Consider the following 20850-nt stretch of genomic DNA (forward strand, 5'->3'; position numbering starts at 1 on the left):
ACTAAATATTATTTTTATTATTTTCTATCCTTAGGTTTTTTATACTTAAGACTAAATATTATTTTTATTATTTTCTATTATTAGCATAAATTATTTCATTATATGTGGAGGGACTGGGTTCACTGTGACATTTCCAGGTATTTTTATAATATATTCCAATTAATCTCACCCTTATCCTCATGATTAAATACTACTTTCTTCCCAGAATTGGAAAACCTGTTAGGTCATAATTCCATTTGGGGTTTTCTAGAGCCTGATTTCCCCTCCTTCCCTTCCTTCCTTTGAGACAGATGTCCAGTCAGGCTGTGAACTCATTGTCTTCCTTCTAGCATCCGAAGTGCTGGGATTGCAGATGTATGCTATTATATCTATTTTCCTTTCATTGAATTAAATCAATTTGCCATAGAAAGTGCACCCTTATAGTATACAATTCATTGAGCTTTAGTTTTTTTCACCATCATGCAACCACCACCACAAATTCTACAATATATCACCGTCCCCCAAAAGGAACTCTATATTCATTTCCTAATCTCATCATTCTTTTTGTTTGTTTATGTGGTACTGAGGAATTGAACCCAGAGCCTCATGCATGTTAGGCAAGCACTCTTCCACTAAGTCACATTCCTAGCCCAGTGGTTTGGTTTTCTTTTCTTTTCTTTTTTTTTTTTTTCCATTCCTGGGGCTTGAACTTAGCCCTGGCACTGTCCCTGAGTTTCTTTTGTTCAAGGCTAGCACTCTACTACTTAAGCCACAGTGCCACTTCCAGGTTTTTCTGTTTATGTGATAACTGAGGAATTGAACGTATGGCTTCCTACATGCTAGTCAAGCGCTCTACCACTAAGCCACATTCCCAGCCCTTGGGTAGTTGTGTTTTTTCTTTTTTCTTTTTTTGCCAGTACTGGGGCTTGAACTCAGGTCTGGGTACTGTTCCTGAGCTCCTTTTGCTTAAGGCTATTGCTCTACCACTTGAGCCACAGTGGTACTTCCAGCTTTTTCTGTGTATATATATGGTACTGTAGAATGGAACCCAGGGCTTCATGCATGCTAGGCAAGCACTCTACCAGTAAGCCACATTCTCAGCCCTTGAGTAGTTTTTATTGGGTAAGAGTCTCATGGAATTTCCTGCCTGCCTGAGCTAGCCACATAGGAGATCCTCAGATCTCAGCCTCCTGAGTAGCTAGGAGTATAGGCATGAACCACCAAACCCCAGCTTCCTTAATCACATTCTTACCCCTTGCCACCAGCAATCTCTTTTCTGTCACTATGTTTGGTCCATTCTGATCATTTCATTAAAATGTAATTACAAAATATGTGGTATTTTGTGACTGCTTTCTTTTTTTTTTTCTTTTGGTTCCGGTCGTGGGGCCTCAACTCTGGGCCTGGGCGCTGTCCCTCAGCTCTTCAGCTCAAGGCTAGCGCTCTACCACTTGAGCCACAGCGTCACTTCCGGCTTTTTCCTTTTTGCTTATGTGGTGCTGAGGAATCGAACCCAGGGCCTCAGGCATGCAAGGCAAGCGCTCTACCACTGAGCCACCTTCCCAGCCCTGTGACTGCTTTCTTGTAGCACAGTTTTTTAAAATGTATCCATATTGTAGCATGTGTAAATACTTTGTTTCTTTTATTATTTCATTGATATTTTTGTTATTCTTTTTACTATTAGGAATAATGTCACTGACCAGTTTTTTACATGTGTTTGTATGACTTTTCTTGTTTCTTTGGGGTATGTACTAGCAGTTAAGGCTCTAGATAAGTTTGCCAGTTCCACATTTAATATTGAGGGACTGCCAGACTTGTTTCCCACAGCAGCTGTGCTGTTGTCTGTTCCTACCGAGCTAATTCCTTGAATTCTCATATAAATGGAAGCCTAAGTTTAGTCTGATCTAGCTGGTAAGATAACATCTAAAGATAATTATTTTTGAAATTTTTTAGTCTGGGGATCTAGCTGGGGGTCAGAGTGCTTGTCTAGTATAAAAAGGCCCTAGGTTATCCCCAACTCTGTAAAAAAAATTCTTTTGCCAGGCATGGGTAGCTTATGTCTATAATCCCAGCTACCAGAGGCTGAGATCTGAGGATTGTGGTTGGAAGCCAGCCCAGGCATGAAAGTCCCCAAAATGCTTTTAATTCCAGTTAATCACAGAAAAACTGGCAGTTTCAGGTGTGGTGGCTCATGCCTGTAATCCTAGCTACTCAGGAGGCTCAGATCTGAGGATCGAGGTTCAAAGCCAGCCTGGGCAAGAAAGTCCATGAGTCTCTTAGCTCCAATAAACCACCAGAAAACCAGAAGTGGCACTGTGGCTCAAGTGGTAGAGCGCTAGCCTTGAACTGAAGAGCTCAGGCCCAGAGTAGAAGCTCCACAACTGACCAAAAAAAGAAAAAGGAAATGCTGGAAGTGGTGCTGTAGCTCAAGTGGTAGAACCACTGGTCTTGAGCAAAAGGAGCCCAGGGGCAACGCTAGGTACTGAGTTAAAGCCCCAGGACCAGCTGGGGGAGTGGGGAGAGGAGGGTATTCTTTTAACTGAAAATTTCTTGATTTATTAACTCTAGAAAGTTACATTGAGCAATTGCTGGTTTCAAAACACAAGCCTGCAAGATAGGTTTTTTTGAGCATTTTCCCCTTGGGATGGAACTTAATATGTGCCATTTGTCAATTTATGTCCTTCCATTGCAGCTTCTCGAGCTCAGCAAGGAGAGGTGATGAGGTTGGCCTGTCGTTTGGATCCCAAGACCAGCTTCCAGATGGCTGGGGAGTGGCTAAAGTATCAGCTTTCAAGTTCTGTTGAATCAGGGACAATAAACTGTAAGTGTACTTTATTAGTGACCATTATAGTTGTATCAAAATAATGTAGATGTCAGAACAGTATACTAGTGTTGCTAAATAGCTTTGTTACTCCATCATTATATCCTAGGGACTAAGTATTTTCCTTTAAAATCTCTTTAAATTAGTATAAAACTGTCCCTGTCAGCTTTGAATTTATTTTTATGTTTTAACAAAATTGGCCAGTTGTTGATTTTCCTGCTTTGTTCAGGGACCATTAAACAAATTGCACTTAACTTTTGAAAACCTTTCAGCAAGTGCTTACAGATGGTAGTACTCCTAAATTCAGAAAATCTTCTGTGAGAGCCTTTGTAAAATCCCACTTTGTATAAAATCTTAGTAACTCCTTTTACCCGAATGCATTGCCTAGTTAAATTTCCTATATACCATGTTTTGTCTTTGGTCTTTTTGTGGTTGTGGGGATCTTGGGACTTAAGCTCAAAACCTGACACAGACAATGATCGGTGAGCTTTTTTGCTCAAGGCTAGTACTTACTACTTTAGCCACACAGTTCTGCTTCTGGCTTTTGGTGGTTAATTGGAAATAAGAGTCTCATGGATTTTCCTGCCTGGGCTTGCTTTGAACCCTGATCTTCAAATATCAGCCTCCTGAGTAGCTAGACACAACCAGTGCCTGACCTTTGCCCAAGTTTAAACAGGTTGGAGCACCTGTTCTATCACCTCTTAAATGACCAGATAGTCTCTGTGATCCCCCTGTCCCTATGTCATCTGTTGTCCTATCCTGTTAATAAGCATTTGGTATGTGTGTTTCAAATGCCTGTTCTGTAGCTGGAACTGGAGAGGGAAGCCTCTGCTCCATCTTCTCACCTTCATTTGTGCAGTGGGAAGCCATGACCTTTTTCTTGGAGAGTGTGATCAACCAGATGTTTAAAACAGTAGACAAAGAAGTAAGTATTTCTCATGTTGGCTCCATAGTAATTTTGATCCTTTATAAGCCAATACAGAGATTACAAAAAAATTCATCTTACAGAAGAGGAAACATTTAGAGAGCTTAAATAACATAACATACTCAAATTTCAACAACAGCAGAGCTGAGACCAAATAAATAAATAAATCTGACTCTATGCCTTATATCATTTAGTGTCCATTTTAAGGGCAGGTCAAGAGTTTGAAAGCACACAGCCTCCCTTAAGTTTACTGTTGTAGAGAAACAGTGATGGAGATTTTCAATTGGATAACCTTGAGAAGTATGTTAGGAAGTATACTTTTCAGTATGGCAGATGGGCCAGAATATTCATGTGGATTGATTATGTTCCCCTCCGTTGAATAATGATAAATTTAAGATAATTAAGTCACATCTAGTTTCAGGGTAATTGCATGTTGGTGTATTCTAGGTTAGTTGTGAAAAGAATCTGTAAGTCACCTGAATATAAGTCCTCACAAAAGGTACATTAATAAACTAGACTTCAGTGAGGAAGCTCATCTACTCTTTTTTTTTTTTTTTCCTGGCTGTGTGCTGTCCCACTTGAGCTACAGCACCACTTCCAGCTTTTTCTGTGATTAATTGGAAGTAACAGTCTCACAGACTTTCTTGCCTGGGTTGGCATTGAACTGCGATCCTCAGATCTCAACCTCTTGAATAGTTGGGATTATAGATTATAGGTTATACACTTCTGAAATGTTCACAGTAGAAATTTTCTATTGATGAGAAAAACACTACACACTACATCCTGGTGGAAAAATAGCCAAAGGTATTTTCAGATAACAAAAGGGAACACAGTCTAGAACTGGAGATGTAGCTTGGCAGTGGAGCAATTGCCTAGCATGTGCAAGGCCCTGGATTTGTTTGTTTTTTTTTTGCGGGGTGGGGGGGGGAAGGTCTGGTCATGGGGCCTGAACTCTGGGCCTGGGCGCTGTCCCTCAGCTCTTCAGCTCAAGGCTAGCGCTCTACCACTTGAGCCACACCGCCACTTCCGGCTTTTTTTTCCTGCTTATGTGGTGCTGAGGAATCGAACCCAGGGCCTCATGCATGCATGCATGCATGCTCTACCACTGAGCCACCTTCCCAACCCAAGGCCCTGGATTTGATCCAAAGTAATTCTAACTTTATTTATAACAACGTGTGTTAGTATTACCTAATAGTGAAGAACTGGCAACATCCTTAATTGCAAACAGTAGTAGGAATTGCTTCATCTTGATATGGCTATGGTAGCACCATTTAGTGTCTGAAATCATGCTTAGAATTGAGAGTTGATGAGCAGTATGTGAAATCATAAGTAATTGTGTTACTGGGGTTAAGAGAAGTTGTCTCCGAGTGTGGTAGCCATGTTGGCCTCCTTGTCATGTCTGCTTTCAGGGGATTCCTGTCAGTGATGGCATAGAGCTCTTGCACATGGTCCTGAACTTTGATGTGAAGGATCCACTCATCCTCTCCTGCGTCCTCACTAATGTCTCAGCACTCTTCCCATTTGTCACGTACAAACCAGAGTTCTTACCCCAGGTCTTCTCAAAGGTAAAGTCCTTCTCCTCAGTGAACTTTGACATTTCTAAGCTAATGGTTTCTAATTTGGGGGAAGGAGGAAGAAGAAGGGGTTGAGATAATCTCACTGTGTAACCCAGGCTGGCTTCAAACTCCTGATTTTCCTGCATCAGTCTTTCAAATACTGGGATTAGAAGAATATGTTACCATTCCTAGCTCTAGATTTTGTAATTTTTTTTTTTGAAGTATGTGAGGCAAAATAAAAAAGAGCCATCGTTTACTCAGTATGTACTGAGTGCATGCTGGACAAGAGTCACCATGCTAGTAACCTTACTCTTTGGAATCAATGTAGGAAAACATACATGAACAAATGCTGTATCTCGGAAGTGGTGCTGTAGCTCAAGTGGTAGAGTGCTCACCTTGAGCTGAAGAGCTGAGGGACAGCGCCCAAGCCCAGAGTTCAAGCCCCATGACCAACAACAACAACAAAAAAAAGCCAAACACAAATGCTGTACCTGTATGGTACTGCAATTACTAGATTCAGATACTGGGAAACAGAAAAGAATACTAAAGGAGAGTTAAGAAAGGTGATTTGGACTATCAGATCAGAAGAGATTTGTGACAGAGAGGAATAGTATCATTTTCAGGTTTCTGGTTTAATGAGTTGGTGGCAGCAATGCTGCCATCTGAGTGAGAATGGTGAATCAGGAAAGAGAACAGGAGTAAGGAAGAGAGCTATTTTTGAATCTTATGTTTGAAATAAATCAAGAGCATTTAAGGTGAAGACCTTGCAGTAAATGGGTTGAGTTTGAAAGTCTAAACTCCAGGGGCTGGGCTTTTGGCTTAGTGGTAGAGTGCTTGCCTCGTATGCATGAAGCCCTGGGTTTGATTCCTCAGTACCACATACACAGAAAAGGCCAGAACTAGTGCTGTGGCTCAAGTGGTAGAGTGCTAGCCTTGAGTTAAAGAAGCTCAGGGACACTGCTAAGGCCCTGAGTTTGAGCCCCAGAACTGGCAAAAAAAAAAAAAAAAAGTAAATAAAAATCTAAACTCCAGAAAGTGATGAGATTAATTACATCATCATTGTAGACACCCCAAGACTAGAAAGAGGATACAAATACAGAATTAAGAGATGAATGTTAAGTCAGGTGCCAGGGCGCCCGTGGCTCACGCCTGTAATCCTAGCTACTCAGGAGGCTGAGATCTTGAGAATTGCGGTTCAAAGCCTGCTCGGGCAAGAAAGTCCGTAAGACTCTTTATCTCTAGAAAACCGGAAGTGGTGCTGTGGCTCAAGTGGTAGAACACTTGTCTTGAGCTGAATAGCTGAGGGACAGCGCCCAGGCCCAGAATTCAAGACCCATGACCAACAACAACAACAAAAGAGATGAATGTGAGGCAAGCCGAGAACCATGGGGGTCACTATTACCCAAGGAGGAGCATAAATAAGAAAAAGATGCCAGGGAAATGAATCAAGTAATTTTTTTTTTTTTTTTGGTCAGTCGTGGGGCTTGAACTTTGGGCCTGGGCGCTGTCCCTCAGCTCTTCAGCTCAAGGCTAGTGCTATAGCGCCACTTCCGGTTTTCTGGTGGTTTATTGGAGATAGGAGTCTCATGGTCTCTCCTGCTCGGGCTGGCTTTGAACCGCGATCCTCAGATCTCAGCCTCCTGAGTAGCTAGGATTACAGGCGTGAGCCACCAGCGCCTGGCTTCAAGTAATGTTTTACACACATACTAGGACTTAAGTGAAGTTCTTTACTGCAACAGAAATTCAGGGTTGGAGAATGTGTAGTTGGTTTCTTTATTTTATTTTTTGTGTGCCAGTCCTGGGGTTTGATCTCAGGGCCTGGGCACTGTCCCTGAACTTCCTTTGCTCAAGGCTAACACTACCAGTTGAGCCACAGAACCACTTCCAGCCTTTTCTGTTTATGTGGTATTGAGGAATTGAACCCAGGACTTAATGGATGCTAGGCAAAAACTCTACCACTAAGCCACATTTCCAGCCCAATAAATTTAATGAGTCTTAGTCTTTTTTGGGGGGGTCAAGGGGGACAGGGGGTGGTGGTGGGACTTGAACTGAGAGCTATCCCTGAGCTTTTTTGTTCAAGGCTAGCTCTCTACCATTTTGAGCCACAGCACCACTTCCATTGGTGGGTTTCTGGATTAGATCTTCAGCCCAGTTTAATTCCATCACAGAGGCCAAAGAAGCAGCCAGAGTACAGAGTAGATGGGAAGTTATAAAATGGATCCAGACAAGGTAGATCACTCATCTTTTGGGGGGGTGGGGATGGTACTGGGGTTTGGACTCAGGGTATTTGCTAGGTAGGTACTCTGGGACTTCAGCTATACCTCTAGCCCAGATCATTCCAACTTTTAACTTTTTTTTTTCCCACGGTCGTGGGCCTGAACTCTGGGCCTGTGCACTGTACCTGAGCTCTTCAGCTCAAGGCTAGCACTCTACCATTTGAGTTACAGCGTCACTTCCAGCTTTTTTTGCTTATATGGTACTGAGGAATCGAACCCAGGGCCTCGTGCATGCATGCAAGGCAAGCCCTTTACCACTGAGCCACCTTTCCAGCCCCCAGCTTTTGACTTTTTTAATGAAAAGAAGTGAAGAGAGATGTGTTAATACCATAACTAGGCTGTTGAGTGATGGAATAGATTTTTTAAAATAACTTATTAAGATTAAATGATTATATCGGGCTGGGAAGGTGGCTCAGTGGTAGAGCGCTTACCTTACATGCCTGTGGCCCTGGGTTCGATTCCCAGCACCACATAAGCAGAAAAAAAAAAGCTGGAAGTGGTACTGTGGCTTAAGTGGTAGAGCGCTAGCCTTGAGCTGAAGAGCTGAGGGACAGCACCCAGGCCCAGAGTTTAGGCCCCCACAACCAGACCCAAAAAGAAAAAAAAGATTAAAAATATTGACACTTAATTAAAATCACAAAAAGGCCCTGTCCCTGAGCTCTTTTACCCAGGGCTATGGCTCTACTACTTTTCAGCCACAGCTTCACTTACAGGTTTCTGGTGGTTAGACATGTGAGTCTCACTCACTTACTTTTCCTATCCGGGCTGGCTTTGAACGGCAATCGTAGATCTCAGCCTCCTCAGTAGCTAGGATTACAGGCATGAGCCAACAGCTCCTGGCCATAAGATATTTTAATGATACAGTAGTGAATCTCCAGCTTCTTATAGACATATTTGAGATAGACATCCGAGGCTTTTCAATACCAAAGAAAAGCGTTATTTTTTTTAAGCTGGATTGTTGGTATGAATATATTTCTGGGATTTGTTCATAATTACCACATGAAGTGACTTTTTTTTCTTCTTCCTCTCAGCTATTTTCATCTGTCACTTTTGAAACTGTTGAAGAAACCAAGGTAAGTCTACTACCTTTTTTTGTGGAGCCCAGCTCTCTGTCCCTGTCTAGTGTGGAGCTCAGTCCCTCTGCCTCAGCCTCCTGAATTCTGACATCAGAGGTGTGAGCTGCTATTCCTGGCTGAGACCATTAGCTAAACCGCTAACTTCTTGTAAGTAGTAAGTGGTCTAGATTTTTGTATGAGTGGAAGGAGGGATGGTAGTAGCACCTTATTTTCACTCAGTGTTTTGCTCTGGAGACATTTTAAAAAAGGCAAATGTGAATTTATGTGACTCAGATAACTGTAAATGTCGTTATATTCTTTTTTTTTTTTTGTCAGTCATGGGGCATGAACTCGGCCCAAGTGCTGTCCCTGAGCTCTTCAGCTCAAGGCTAGTACTCTACCATTTGAGCCACAGCACCACTTCTGGTTTTCTGGTGGTTAACTGGAGATAAGTGTCTCACAGACTTCCCTGCCCAGGCTTGCTCTGAACCCATGAACTCCAGATCTCAGCCTCCTGAGTAGCTAGGATTAGAGGCGTGAGCCACCAGCACCCAGCTCATTATATTCTTAATGCCATTATTTATATTCTTAGAGTTTGTAAGATTTCATTGTGAGATTTCCTCAGAGTCACGTGTTAGTTACAAGTGGCTCTTAAGACATTGAGGGTCTCTTTCCAGGCTCCCAGAACCCGGGCAGTGAGGAACGTGAGGAGACATGCTTGTTCCTCCATTATCAAGATGTGTCGTGACTACCCTGAGCTTGTGCTGGTAAGTTTCTGGGCCCTAGCTGAGTCTACCACTGAGGCCTATCAAGTGCTGTGTAAAACGGAAAAGGAAAAACTCGCATAAAGGAAAAACTGCAGTCATAGTTTTCACAGAATAAGTGTTCTTGAGTTGGTGTGTTCTTCTTTCTAGCTTGGTTTTTAAAAAATGCAAATATAGTCCAAAAAAAGGAATGGTTCTTGGTTGGGGATGTAGCTGTGTGGTAAAGTGCTTACCTAACACATGTAAGGTCCTGGGTCCAATTCCCAACACTGCATTGAAGAAAGATTCTCTTTGTATGTTTATTCCTCTCACTGCAGAACTCTTTACTATGTGGTTTGTTTTTATCTTTTAATTAGCCTAAATAAGTTATAGGGGAAGGGGGTGGTTAAAAACATTTCCATACATGTTTACCATGTATTCCAATCAACTTCACAAATTAACTGCCCCCCCTTCCCCTCTTTTCCAAACAATTTCAAAAGGTTTCATTTTGTATTTTCATAGTTGCAAACAAGGTGCTTCAACTCTGTTCAACCAACTACATGATACTCTTAATTACTCCTGCCAAATGATGTGCCTGATTTTGAGAAAAGCCAAATGTAAATCTCAACCCTTTTTTGAGGGTGAGGGGAGTTTCTGTACAAATTTAGCCTTATTCTAGGTAACAAATTAATCAGAAATTCCTTCTCTGAGTACATAACAATTGTCTTCGTGTATAACTGATCTTTGTAAGAGTACCATAAAGTCGATGTAGAAGAGTCCAATCTTTTTCCTACTTGTGTGGCAAAATGCATTTATCCAAATTCAAGACAATAACTGTCTTGTGCATAATTGCTTTGCTATTCAGGCAAAAGAATGTTAATTAAGTTTAGAAACAAAACAGTGATGGCCTGACTTTCCTAGACTCATCTTGATTTTCTTTCTTCTTTGAGTGGCCCGTCTCCTCCTGGAAATCAGTTCTTTACCTCCTTCCTTTTTTGTTTGTGGTCTGCAGCCCAATTTTGACATGCTTTATAACCATGTAAAGCAACTCCTCTCCAATGAGCTCCTCCTGACCCAGATGGAGAAATGTGCCCTCATGGAAGCCCTGGTTCTCATTAGCAACCAGTTCAAGAACTACGAGCGTCAGAAGTTGTTCCTAGAGGAGCTGATGGCACCTGTGGCTCGTATCTGGCTTTCTGAGGAAATGCGAAGGTAGAAGAGACAGTTCCCTCCTCATCTCACTGCATTCGAACCCCCTTTCTGCTTTGAGAGTCCCAGGATGGTGAGGGGGAGTTCTGTAAGGATATAGATATTCCACCATCAGTGGAATCTGAAGTTCTCTCTAGATCCTTTGTAATCTAATCTCATGAAAGTACCTCCTTGCCTGAAGGAGGCATAGCAGGACAGGTAGGAAGAGAGGTGGGAGGGGGAGGATCAGTCATAGGGTTTGAACTCAAGGCCTCAACCACAGTTCCTAAGCTTTGTGTTCAAGGCTAATGTTCTACCACTTTGAGCCACAGCTCCACTTCCTGTTTTCTGGTGGTTCATTGGAGGTAAAGTCTCATGGACTTTCTTGCCCCAGCTAGCTTTGAACCATGACCCTCAGATCTCAGCCCATTGAGTAGGGAGGATTATAGGCATGAGCCACAAGCACCTGGGTTGCTGTGGGTTTGGTGTATAGTACCAGCACCTTTGGAGAAGCCAGGAGGAGCCAAAGGAACCACCACACAGAGCCTGCCAATTCATAAGGTGCTACTAAGGAAATCTGAGAGTGTGGAGGGAAATTTAAACCTTCCAGTGACAATTGATACCATTAAACTCACCTCCTGTAAAAGCTGCTCTTTGAAGCCAAATAATCAGTCTATTAGGATTCGTAGAAGAAATTGTCTTAAAACATCCTGCGGTAACTTGTCTTTCTCCTTCTTCCCTTTAGAGCGCTGTTGGATGTTGATTCTTTCATTGCCTATGTGGGTGCAGATCCGAAAAGCTGTGACCCCGCTCTGGAGGATCCCTGTGGCTTGAACCGAGCGCGAGTAAGACTCTTGTGGGGATGGGGCTACACCGGCGCCCGGTAGAAGTGTAGGAGGTTGCCATTATCAAGTTTCTCTTAGGTTTGTCTATACTGGTGAGAAGCCTGTAGTCTCCAGTTGCCCTAAGCTTCTCCTTTCTTTTCTTCTTTAGTCCTGAATTCTTGAGTTAGTTCCCACAGCAGAGCAGATGGTCTTTTCTATGAAGTCATTATTTTGGCTTCAAGGATCTCTAGTAGATCTGAAGACTGAAGGTGTAATGAGGAAGTAGGTCAGAACTTGGCCAGCAGGGTGAGGCCTCCCTGCTATTGCTTTCTGGCATGTCAAGCCCTAAGAGATGGCCAAGTTGCACACCTGAGGATTTTTAAGTGCTTTGCTATTCAAAGTGTTCCTGGCTCCATTATGGTAAAAGCTAGGATCAGTAATCTGGCAAGTAGTAGGTTGGTTGAGAGATAAGGTGAAGGGATTAGAGCAAAAGCTGCCAAAGTCCAAGCTGGAAGGCTAGGGTCAATTTGGAAACTAAGTGAAATAATGGCAGTTGAAACACTGTCTTAGAACATGTCGAAGCCTCCTTCTAACTACAATCCTGTGGGGGGAAGGGGGGGAGAGGCGACTAAACATTTGGAAAGACATCCTAATGAAGGGAAAACTTCTAGAACTACCGCTCTTCCTACAGAGTGGACCCCTTCAAACTTGGCTTCAAAGGAAAGGACAAGAGATCCTGTGGAGTTGGGAGAAACAGAAGGTTCTCTCCTCACCTCTGGCCTCTGCATCACTTGTGCTATAGCATTGAATAAATCTAACCATTCCTTTGTCTGTTCTTCCTCTTTAACATTTACTCTTGTTTCTTTATTGCTTTTCCACAGATGAGCTTTTGTGTCTACAGTATTTTGGGTGTTATAAAACGAACTTGCTGGCCTGCTGATCTAGAAGAGGCCAAAGCTGGGGGATTTGTGGTGGGTTATACACCCAGTGGCAATCCAATCTTCCGCAACCCCTGTACAGAGCAGATTCTGAAACTTCTAGACAATCTGCTTGCCCTTGTAAGGTAAGTCATAATAAGGTTTTGGTCTGTTATTTTTACCTTAATCTCAAAAGTGTATGTGCTTTATCATGGTAGTGGAGCTGTGGTTCAATTGGTAGAGGACTAAGAAGCTCTGGGACAGCACCTAGGCCTTGATTTCAAGCCTCAGGGCTACACACACATACACACACACACTTCTTAGTGACACTGCTGTGGTATTGTATAGTGCATACTGAATAACCTCCAGGTGCATATTTGTCCAGGACTGCTCCTGCTGGGAGGAATGCTGAAGTAGAGTTATCTGGGTGGAGGCGCATCATTGACTCCCACCCTTCCTTCTGTGCCAGAGAGAAACATTGACATGTGCATTCTTGTTTCTTTCAGAACCCACAATTCATTATATGCACCAGAAATGTTAGCCAAAATGGCAGAGCCTTTTGCCAAGGCTCTAGATATGCTTGAAGCTGAAAAATCTGCTATATTAGGTAAGAAATGGCAACCTTTATTTCCCCGTCAATTGATTTTATCTCTCCATAGGCACCTGGAGCAGCTTTGTTGTGATTGTGTCACATTGTACTTGCGTGGCACCACCGTAACCCCATTTGTTCAGAAATGTATTGTGAAGTTCCTTCGGTTCTACAAGAGCAGGTGTACATACACCACAAGGGCACTCCTCCCATTTGTCCCCCTTCAAGCTGCCAGTGCCATTAGATTCTATGTAAGCCATGGTTTTTAACCTGAAAGATAATGATATTCTTTCTGGCTTTGTGCATGGGGGTTTGTGTACACAATCAAAATTTATGCAGGAGGGATTGAGGCATAGTTCAGTGAGAGAGTACCTGCCTATCAGGTACAGCTTTAGCTAGGCTCTCCAATGAGCACTCCTCAGCTATAAAGTTAACCAAAGGAAGCGAGGGGTGGGGGGTGTTAATTTGTCTTTCATGCTCAGGTCTGTGTCTAGGCCTAAATGGTCTTGGACATCACTATACTTAATGTCTATGTTGCAGACATCAGTTAAAATAGAACTTCTAAGACATGGATTGCCACTAATATAATAGGAAGTTAATACTGTACAATACATAGTCCATTCCATTCTTCAAGTTAAGCCAGGAGCTCCTGCTTTAGAAATATGTGGCCCATGAGATACACTAGAATGGAACAACAGTTCTCTCTGGTAACTTCTGACTGTGATTTGAAATATAAAACAACCTCCTATACACTTCATAAACAGTTGTGAGACTGAGGTGAATGGATTTCATTTGGCTCTGCTGTCCTTTTGGGGCTCTTGCATCCAACTTCCCTTGAAAAAGAGTTTCCATGTCTTGGGGTGGGGGTGGAGGCATCCTGGTACTTCATGGAGAAATCCTTTTGCATTGTCACTGTGTTTGGTACAGGTCCCATCTAGGGAAAATCAGGCAGACAGACAGACACACACACACACACACACACACCCCTACCTGCCGGCTGCCCTGTGTCTGGCAGCAGAACAATGTGTTCCTGACCTCTTCCTCTGTAGGATTACCTCAGCCTCTCCTGGAGCTCAATGACTATCCTGTCTACAAAACAGTCTTGGAAAGAATGCAGCGCTTCTTCAGCACTCTTTATGAAAACTGGTAAGCAAGGAGCCACGTCCTCTTCTGGAATACGTACTTACAGGAATGGCTAGGTGTTTGTCTTTGATGTGGAACTCTATTGCACACCGAAGGTGGGGCAAGAATCGAGAGGGAAGTTGGTGCTAGTGTTGAATCAAAGCCCATTTGCCCAGGCTTGGTATCTTCCTAGTTGTCCTGTTAGCTCTTACTTAATGTCCATGCCTCATATGTCTGTGTTTCAGTGCATGAAGTGCTGAGACCAGGTAGAAAGTAGAGTGAATGGGGCTACCTTTACTCAGCTGCCCAGCCCCTCACTGCCAACACACCCACGCTTTGGCCTTGGTTACCCAGTGTTGTATTCAGGCCAGCCTCATAGGTTCCTCCATTGTGAGTCTGCATTACACAGTATGAAGGGTGCTCTGGACCTTGGCTAGCAACCTGTGTTTTAACAGATACTGTGTTCACTGTGGGAGGGGAAGAATAATTTTGTCAAAAGTTTCAGTTGAATCTGCAAAGCTCACATTCTCTTATAGTGTAAATGCAATTGCTTTTCTAGCTAAAAATCTTAGTGCAGACCAGAAATGAAATCCTTGGGGCAGTCAGGGCCAGCAGTAAAGACCACTGGATTTGTCATTGCCCACGATTTTATCTTTCAGTTTCCATATTCTGGGGAAGGCAGGTCCTTCCATGCAGCAGGACTTCTACACTGTGGAGGACCTTGCCGCCCAGCTTCTCGGCTCAGCCTTCATCAACTTGAGCAATATTCCTGATTACCGACTCAGACCCATGCTTCATATCCTTTCAGAAATTCCTAGACAGTCCACAGGGCCAGAGAATTAGGGACAGGGAGCAGGGAGAAGGAAGAGCTTCAAGGAGCTTATCTAAGAATAGTGTAATCTCATTGAAGACAGGAAGATTTAAAAATTCAAAGAGTATTTTTATTTTGTTTATTGAGACAAGGTCTCTATACCATGTAGCCCAGACAGATCCTCCCACCTAGGACCTCTGTACTACCTTGGATTACAGGCATGAGCTACCATACCTGGCTCTTTCCTCTCCCTCCCTCCCTCCCTCTCTCTCTCTCTCTCTCTTTCTCTCTCTCTCTCCCTCTCTCTCTTTCTCCCTCCTTCCCTCACTCCCTCTCTTTCTCCCTCCCTCTCTCCCTCTCCCTCCTCTCTTCTCTCTCCCTCCTCTCTCTCTCTCTGATGGGATCTTGCTTTGTTGCCCATGCTGGCTCAAACTCCTGTATTTTAATGGTCCTTCTACCTTAGGCTCCTCAGTAGCTTGGGCTCCATCTGGCTAGGGTTTTTTGTTTGTTTGTTTTGGTAGGGTTACAAACAAGAGCCACTGTGCCTGGCTTCAGGCTCTTTTGTAAATTTGTGTCTCATGTGAAGTTATAATAAGGAAAATGGGGAAGGTGAGCTTATTACAAGGGTGTCCTACTTTGCTTCCTCCAACCCAGTGTCCATAATGGGCAGTTTGGTAGAAAAGACAGTTAAAATACAGAAATGAGGGAGTCAAATTCAGATGCTGTTTGGAATTTGAACTATTAACACAGCATGTTCCTGGCATCTTACCACTACTCACCCGGCAGGTGAGTGAGGGGCCTCTGCTCATGGCTAAAACTTCTTAACCCACCGCAGCACGGGTCTTCGTGAAGCCTCTTGTGCTCTTCTGCCCACCAGAGCACTATGAAGCCCTGGTACCTCCCATCCTTGGACCTCTTTTCACCTACCTCCACATGGTAAGAGATGTGAAGCAAGGAGGACAGGAAGACCCTTGGTCCTCCTTGGCCATTCCTGAGTCTTTTGAGCATTCTTATTATGTCCTCCTGGGCAACTGAAGTGATTCACCCACGCATGAAGCACTTTCAGGTGTAGATTCTGTTCCTTACCTCCTGCCCCCTGAGGAGAGGTGACACTCAGACAAATGTTTCTCCAGGGCCTGTGTCCCTAATTCAGCAGTTAGGCAGGAGCCATCTGGGTGTTGATAGAGGGTCCAGAGATTCAGAATTCTAAGAATGTTGTCAGCTGGAGCCAGGTGCTGGTGACTCACACCTATAATCTTAGCTACTCAGGAGGCTGAGATCTGTGGATCATGGTTTGAAGCCAAACTGGGCAGAAAAGTCCCTGTGAGACTCTTTTCTCCAATTAACCACTCAAAAACCAGGAATTGAACTGTGGCTCAAAGTGGTAAAACACTAGCGTTATCCAAAAGAGCTGGACAGCACCCAGGATCTTAGTTCAAGCCCCACGACTAATGAAAAAAAAAAAAGTTAAAGCCTCCTAAGCCGAGGTGTTTGAGCTTGTGTGGACCTCTGAGACCTGCTGTTGATAGTAGAGTCACCCCTGGCTCGTTTTAGCACTGTAGATATGTGCTCTAGTCTGCTCCCCCGTCCCAGCACTTCCCTCCTGTTTCCCCAGAGACTTTCCCAGAAATGGCAAGTCATCAACCAGAGGAGCCAGCTGGGGTAAGGAGTATACCCACTATTTGGCGGTGAGCTAGCATCTGGGTTGGGAGGGGTAAAGGAAGAAGGGGCAGGGATTCTGCTGTCCTGGGGCTAGACAACTGATGGATTATCATCATTTTAAGCCTCAGTCGTTGATTTATGTGGTAGACTGACTTTAGGCAGCCACTGATCAAGTCTTCATGGGGCTACGTCGCTAGTAATAACAACCCTCGTTGGCCCAGGATCTGTGTAGAATATAGATCTGAAGGAAGCCAGAAGCTGCGCACAGAGGGTCTAGAGAGGGTTGCTGTTTCCTTACCCTTCCTCCTGGTTTTTGGCAGTGGAGAAGATGAGCCCACAGAGGAAAATCCAGAGTCTCAAGAGATGCTAGAGGAACAGCTGGTGAGGATGTTAACCCGCGAAGTCATGGACCTCATCAGTAAGTGACATATGGGAGCCAAGGCTAGTGCACATACTTTAGCCATCTCCAGGGAGGCTAGGTTGATGCAAAAACTCAGGCTTATAGCAATGGTGTTGTTAATAACAACAACAACAATTAGCGTTCGGCACAGGTAGCTCACATCTGTAATCCTGGCTGAGATCTGAGGATTGTGGCTCAAGCCCGGGCAGGAAAGTCCATGAGACTCTTATCCAGTAAATCACCAGAAAACTGTGGTGTGTGTGCTGTTCTATAATTCAAGTGGTAGAGCACTAGCCTTGAGCTGAAGACCTGAGGGACAGAGCCCGGCCCAGAGTTCAGGCCCCACAACAACAACAAAAAAATTAGCCAGGTAGAAGCTATAGCTGGTCCTCAATCAATTTAAAGATAAGCTAGATAATCTATGAACTGAACTGAATTGTACTCAGGCTAGGATATGAAATCTGAAATAAGGAGTAATTTGGATATTAGAAATAATTGCCTAGCTTTAATAAGGGAAATTTAACTTCTTTTAGACATGAAGATTTAATTTCTTGTCTTTTTTTTTTTTTTTAAGTCTGGCATTCCAGTGTCCTGTCCTGGGCAGTAATCCATCCCTCTCCCACCACCGCCCCTCTCTTCCCCCTAGCTAACTGAATTTGAAGAGGGACCCGAACTCATTGTAGTCAAAAGAAGCCTTGGAGAAACTGGGTTCTGTACTTCACTACCTCTGCCCTTCACCTGGCCAGAAATAACCTTGTCCAAAAACCTTGTTGTCTTGCTTTAGCCGTTTGCTGTGTATCAAAGAAGAGTGCCGACCATAGCACAGCTCCCCCTGCCGATGGGGATGGTGAGTGAGTGGGTGGCCTGGCCCTGGGGATCCTCTTGGGCTGTGACAGCTCTGTTCTGTACCTGGTGAGGCTGGGATCTGACACCTGTGGCTTTATAAGCTCATCATGCTGGCCTTCTTGTTGTGTTCTTGTTGTATTCCCACAAGCACACTCTACCTCAATGCCTTTGCACATGCTGTTTCTAGAATGATTTTCTTCTTGCTATATATTTCCTAACTTCTTGATTCATGTAGATCTTGCACAAATGTTATCTCCTCCAAGAGGTTTTCCATGATCAAATTACCAAAAATAGCAGCTCCAGCCATTCTGTAATCTTCCTCCACTACAGTTTATTTCCTGGCACTTCTTTACTACATGCATTATGTTCTTACTACTTGTCTCCTTCAGTAGAATGTAGTCCCATAAGGAAAGGATTCTGGCGTATACCTTATTTGTCAGTCCTGGGGCTTGAACTCTTGGCCTGGGCACTGTCCCTGTGCTCCTTTTGCTCAAGGTTAGCACTCTACCACTTGAACCATACATAGTGCCATTTCTGGCTGTCTTTGTGATTAATTGGAGATAAAGAGTAAAGAGTCTCACAGACTTTCCTGACCAGGCTGGCTTCAAAACAGGATCCTCAGATTTCAGTCTCCTAAATAGCTAGATTTACAGGTGTGAGCCACTGGCACCCAACCAGCCTATACCTTTATAACTCCAGTGACAGATGTGCAATGGACACTTACATATGTGCTCAACAATGACAGCCCTGCACGCGCTGCCCAGCATGCAGATCCTCCCTAGGCATAAGCTTCAGCCTCCTTCCATGGGGAGTTGCTTGTGCTAATCAGCACCAGACAGCTCAGGACATGCTCAAAGGATGGAGCTTGATATTCTGCTTTGCTTTCAGATGAAGAGATGATGGCCACAGAAGTTACCCCTCCGCCAGTGGCGGAGCTTACAGAGCTGGGGAAATGTCTGATGAAGCATGAGGTGAGTACAGGAATGGGTGGTGCTTCTCCTCACCCAGATGGAGAACATGTGTGCACTTTTCTGAGAGAAAAAGGACCCAAAGTCCCTAGTATCTAGCCATCCTAGCCTGAATGTGTCTTCTACATGGAGTTCCCATATACCATTTTGGTTTATTATTTCCTGCTTACCTATTTGAAACTCGGGTCTTAGCTGGGTACTAGTGGTTTATGCCTGTCACCTAGCTAGTTGGGAGCCTGGAAACAGATGGGTCATTGTTCAAAGCCAACTCTAGCAAAAAGTGTGAAACTCCATAGCTGGGCACACTGGTGTGCACCTGTCATCCATCCCACGCTATGTGGCAGGCTGAGATTATCAAGATACCCTAAGCAGAAAAATACGCAAGACTTCTTCCTAATGGAAGAAGGCCGGATATGGGGCACACATGTAACCCCAGTTACAACAGGAAGCCAGAAAGTTGACAGATTGTGGCGCAGGCCTGAGTCAGGCAGAAATAAGACCCTATCCTTATCCTAAAAATAACCAGTGAAGAACAGGCTGGAGGCATGGCTCAGCCATATCAAGCCAGCCTAAGCAATCACAAAGTCCTAAGTGCAAACTCCCTGTTCTACCAAGAAAAAAATTAAATAATCTAACTTCTTTTGTTTTGGTCCATTTAAGGCTTGAACTTAAGGCCTGGGCACTGTCACTGAGCCTCTTTATGCTCAAGGGTAACACTCTACCACTTGAGCCACAGTGCCACTTCTGGTTTTTGAGTGGTTAATTGTAAATAAGTGTGTCTCAGGGACTTTCCTGCAGCCTCCTGAGTAGCTAGGATTACAGGTGTGAGCCACTGGTGCCCAGTTGAAATTCAGTTCCTGGGGACTACTCGGTGTGGGCACTTTCCCTGAGTTTCTTTTTGCTCAAGGCTAGCTAGTGCTCTACCACTTTGAGCCACAGCACCATTTCTCGCTTTTTTTTTTTTCCTGTTTATGTGGTGCTGAGGAATGGAACCCAGGCCCTCATGCCTGTTAGGCAAGCACTCTACCACTGAGCCACCTTCCCAGCCCCTGAGATTGTATTCCTTTTTGTCTGTCGTGGCGTTTGGGCGCTGTCCCTGTCCCTGCACTCTTCAGCTTAAGGCAAGTGCTTTACCACGAGAGCTACAGAGCCACTTCCAGTTTCCCGGTAATTAATTGGAGTCTCATGGACTTTCCTGCCTGGGCTGGCTTTGAACTGCGATCCTCAAATCTCAGGCTCCGGAGTTGCTAGGATTATATACGTGAACCACTGGCAACCAGCTGAAATTATTCTTAACGTGTAAGAATCATCAGAAAAATGTGCTCATTGTCCTAATTTTGCTTCCTTTCCTTTTCAGGATGTTTGCACAGCAATGTTAATTACTGCCTTCAATTCCCTGGCCTGGAAAGATACCCTGTCCTGTCAGAGAACGACCACACAGCTCTGCTGGCCTCTCCTCAAACAAGTATGGGTAGCCACCCCTCTCCCTGACCATCAGGGGTTGGGTTGGCTACATCAGCTGGAAGAGTCAGGGTGCTGGGCCCTTTGGAGACCTGTCTCCTGAGCACAGCTGTCTCCCTAGGTGCTGACAGGGACCCTACTGGCAGAGGCTGTCACATGGCTTTTCACCAGCGTGCTCAAAGGTTTACAGATGCACGGGCAGCATGACGGGTGCATGGCTTCCCTGGTCCACTTGGCTTTCCAGATATATGAGACTCTGGTGAGTGCAGAGAACATGGGGGCAGGTTGGCCACAGCCTCATCACTCAGCCTGCTTCCTCAGAGGTGGGTTTGACAGGGTTTGGGGAAGGTGGCAGATGCCAAACCTCCTTGGAGTGAGTTTATCCCTACTTCTCAGCGCCCCAGGTACATAGAGATCAGAGCTGTGATGGAACAGATTCCTGAAATTCAAAAGGATGCTCTGGACCAGTTTGACAGCAAGCTCCTGAACCCCTCCCTGCAGAAAGCAGCTGACAAGCGACGGAAGGACCATTTCAAACGCCTCATTGCTGGTTGTATTGGGGTAGGTCATGCTTCCACCAACCCACAGGGCTGCTTGTGGTCTTAGACCATGTGTGAGCAGGGGTCATAGTAAACCAGACCCAACTCAGTCATTGACCATTATGGTGGGATGATCTCTTACCATGCTCCTTGGGGCCCAGCCTCAGTTCC

The 20850-nt window shown here is 44.4% G+C and overlaps 1 protein-coding gene across 1 annotated transcript in view; it reads left to right on the forward strand.

Moving 5' to 3' along the window:
* Positions 1-20850, forward strand: part of Xpo5 (exportin 5) — a 37979-nt gene that overhangs the window by 16404 nt on the left and 725 nt on the right. Inside the window, exons 9-27 of the mRNA XM_013019089.1 lie at positions 2658-2797; positions 3604-3722; positions 5132-5287; positions 8586-8627; positions 9287-9376; positions 10365-10564; positions 11286-11385; positions 12246-12427; positions 12788-12888; positions 13920-14016; positions 14652-14788; positions 15642-15739; positions 16419-16465; positions 16786-16883; positions 17650-17712; positions 18600-18682; positions 20037-20144; positions 20262-20399; positions 20537-20701. Of these exons, the coding sequence (XP_012874543.1) occupies positions 2658-2797; positions 3604-3722; positions 5132-5287; positions 8586-8627; positions 9287-9376; positions 10365-10564; positions 11286-11385; positions 12246-12427; positions 12788-12888; positions 13920-14016; positions 14652-14788; positions 15642-15739; positions 16419-16465; positions 16786-16883; positions 17650-17712; positions 18600-18682; positions 20037-20144; positions 20262-20399; positions 20537-20701 (2164 nt within the window). The remainder of the gene's footprint in view (positions 1-2657; positions 2798-3603; positions 3723-5131; positions 5288-8585; positions 8628-9286; positions 9377-10364; positions 10565-11285; positions 11386-12245; positions 12428-12787; positions 12889-13919; positions 14017-14651; positions 14789-15641; positions 15740-16418; positions 16466-16785; positions 16884-17649; positions 17713-18599; positions 18683-20036; positions 20145-20261; positions 20400-20536; positions 20702-20850) is intronic.

Source organism: Dipodomys ordii, unplaced genomic scaffold, assembly GCF_000151885.1.
Source record: "Dipodomys ordii isolate 6190 unplaced genomic scaffold, Dord_2.0 Scaffold44, whole genome shotgun sequence".
Taxonomy (NCBI): domain Eukaryota; kingdom Metazoa; phylum Chordata; class Mammalia; order Rodentia; family Heteromyidae; genus Dipodomys; species Dipodomys ordii.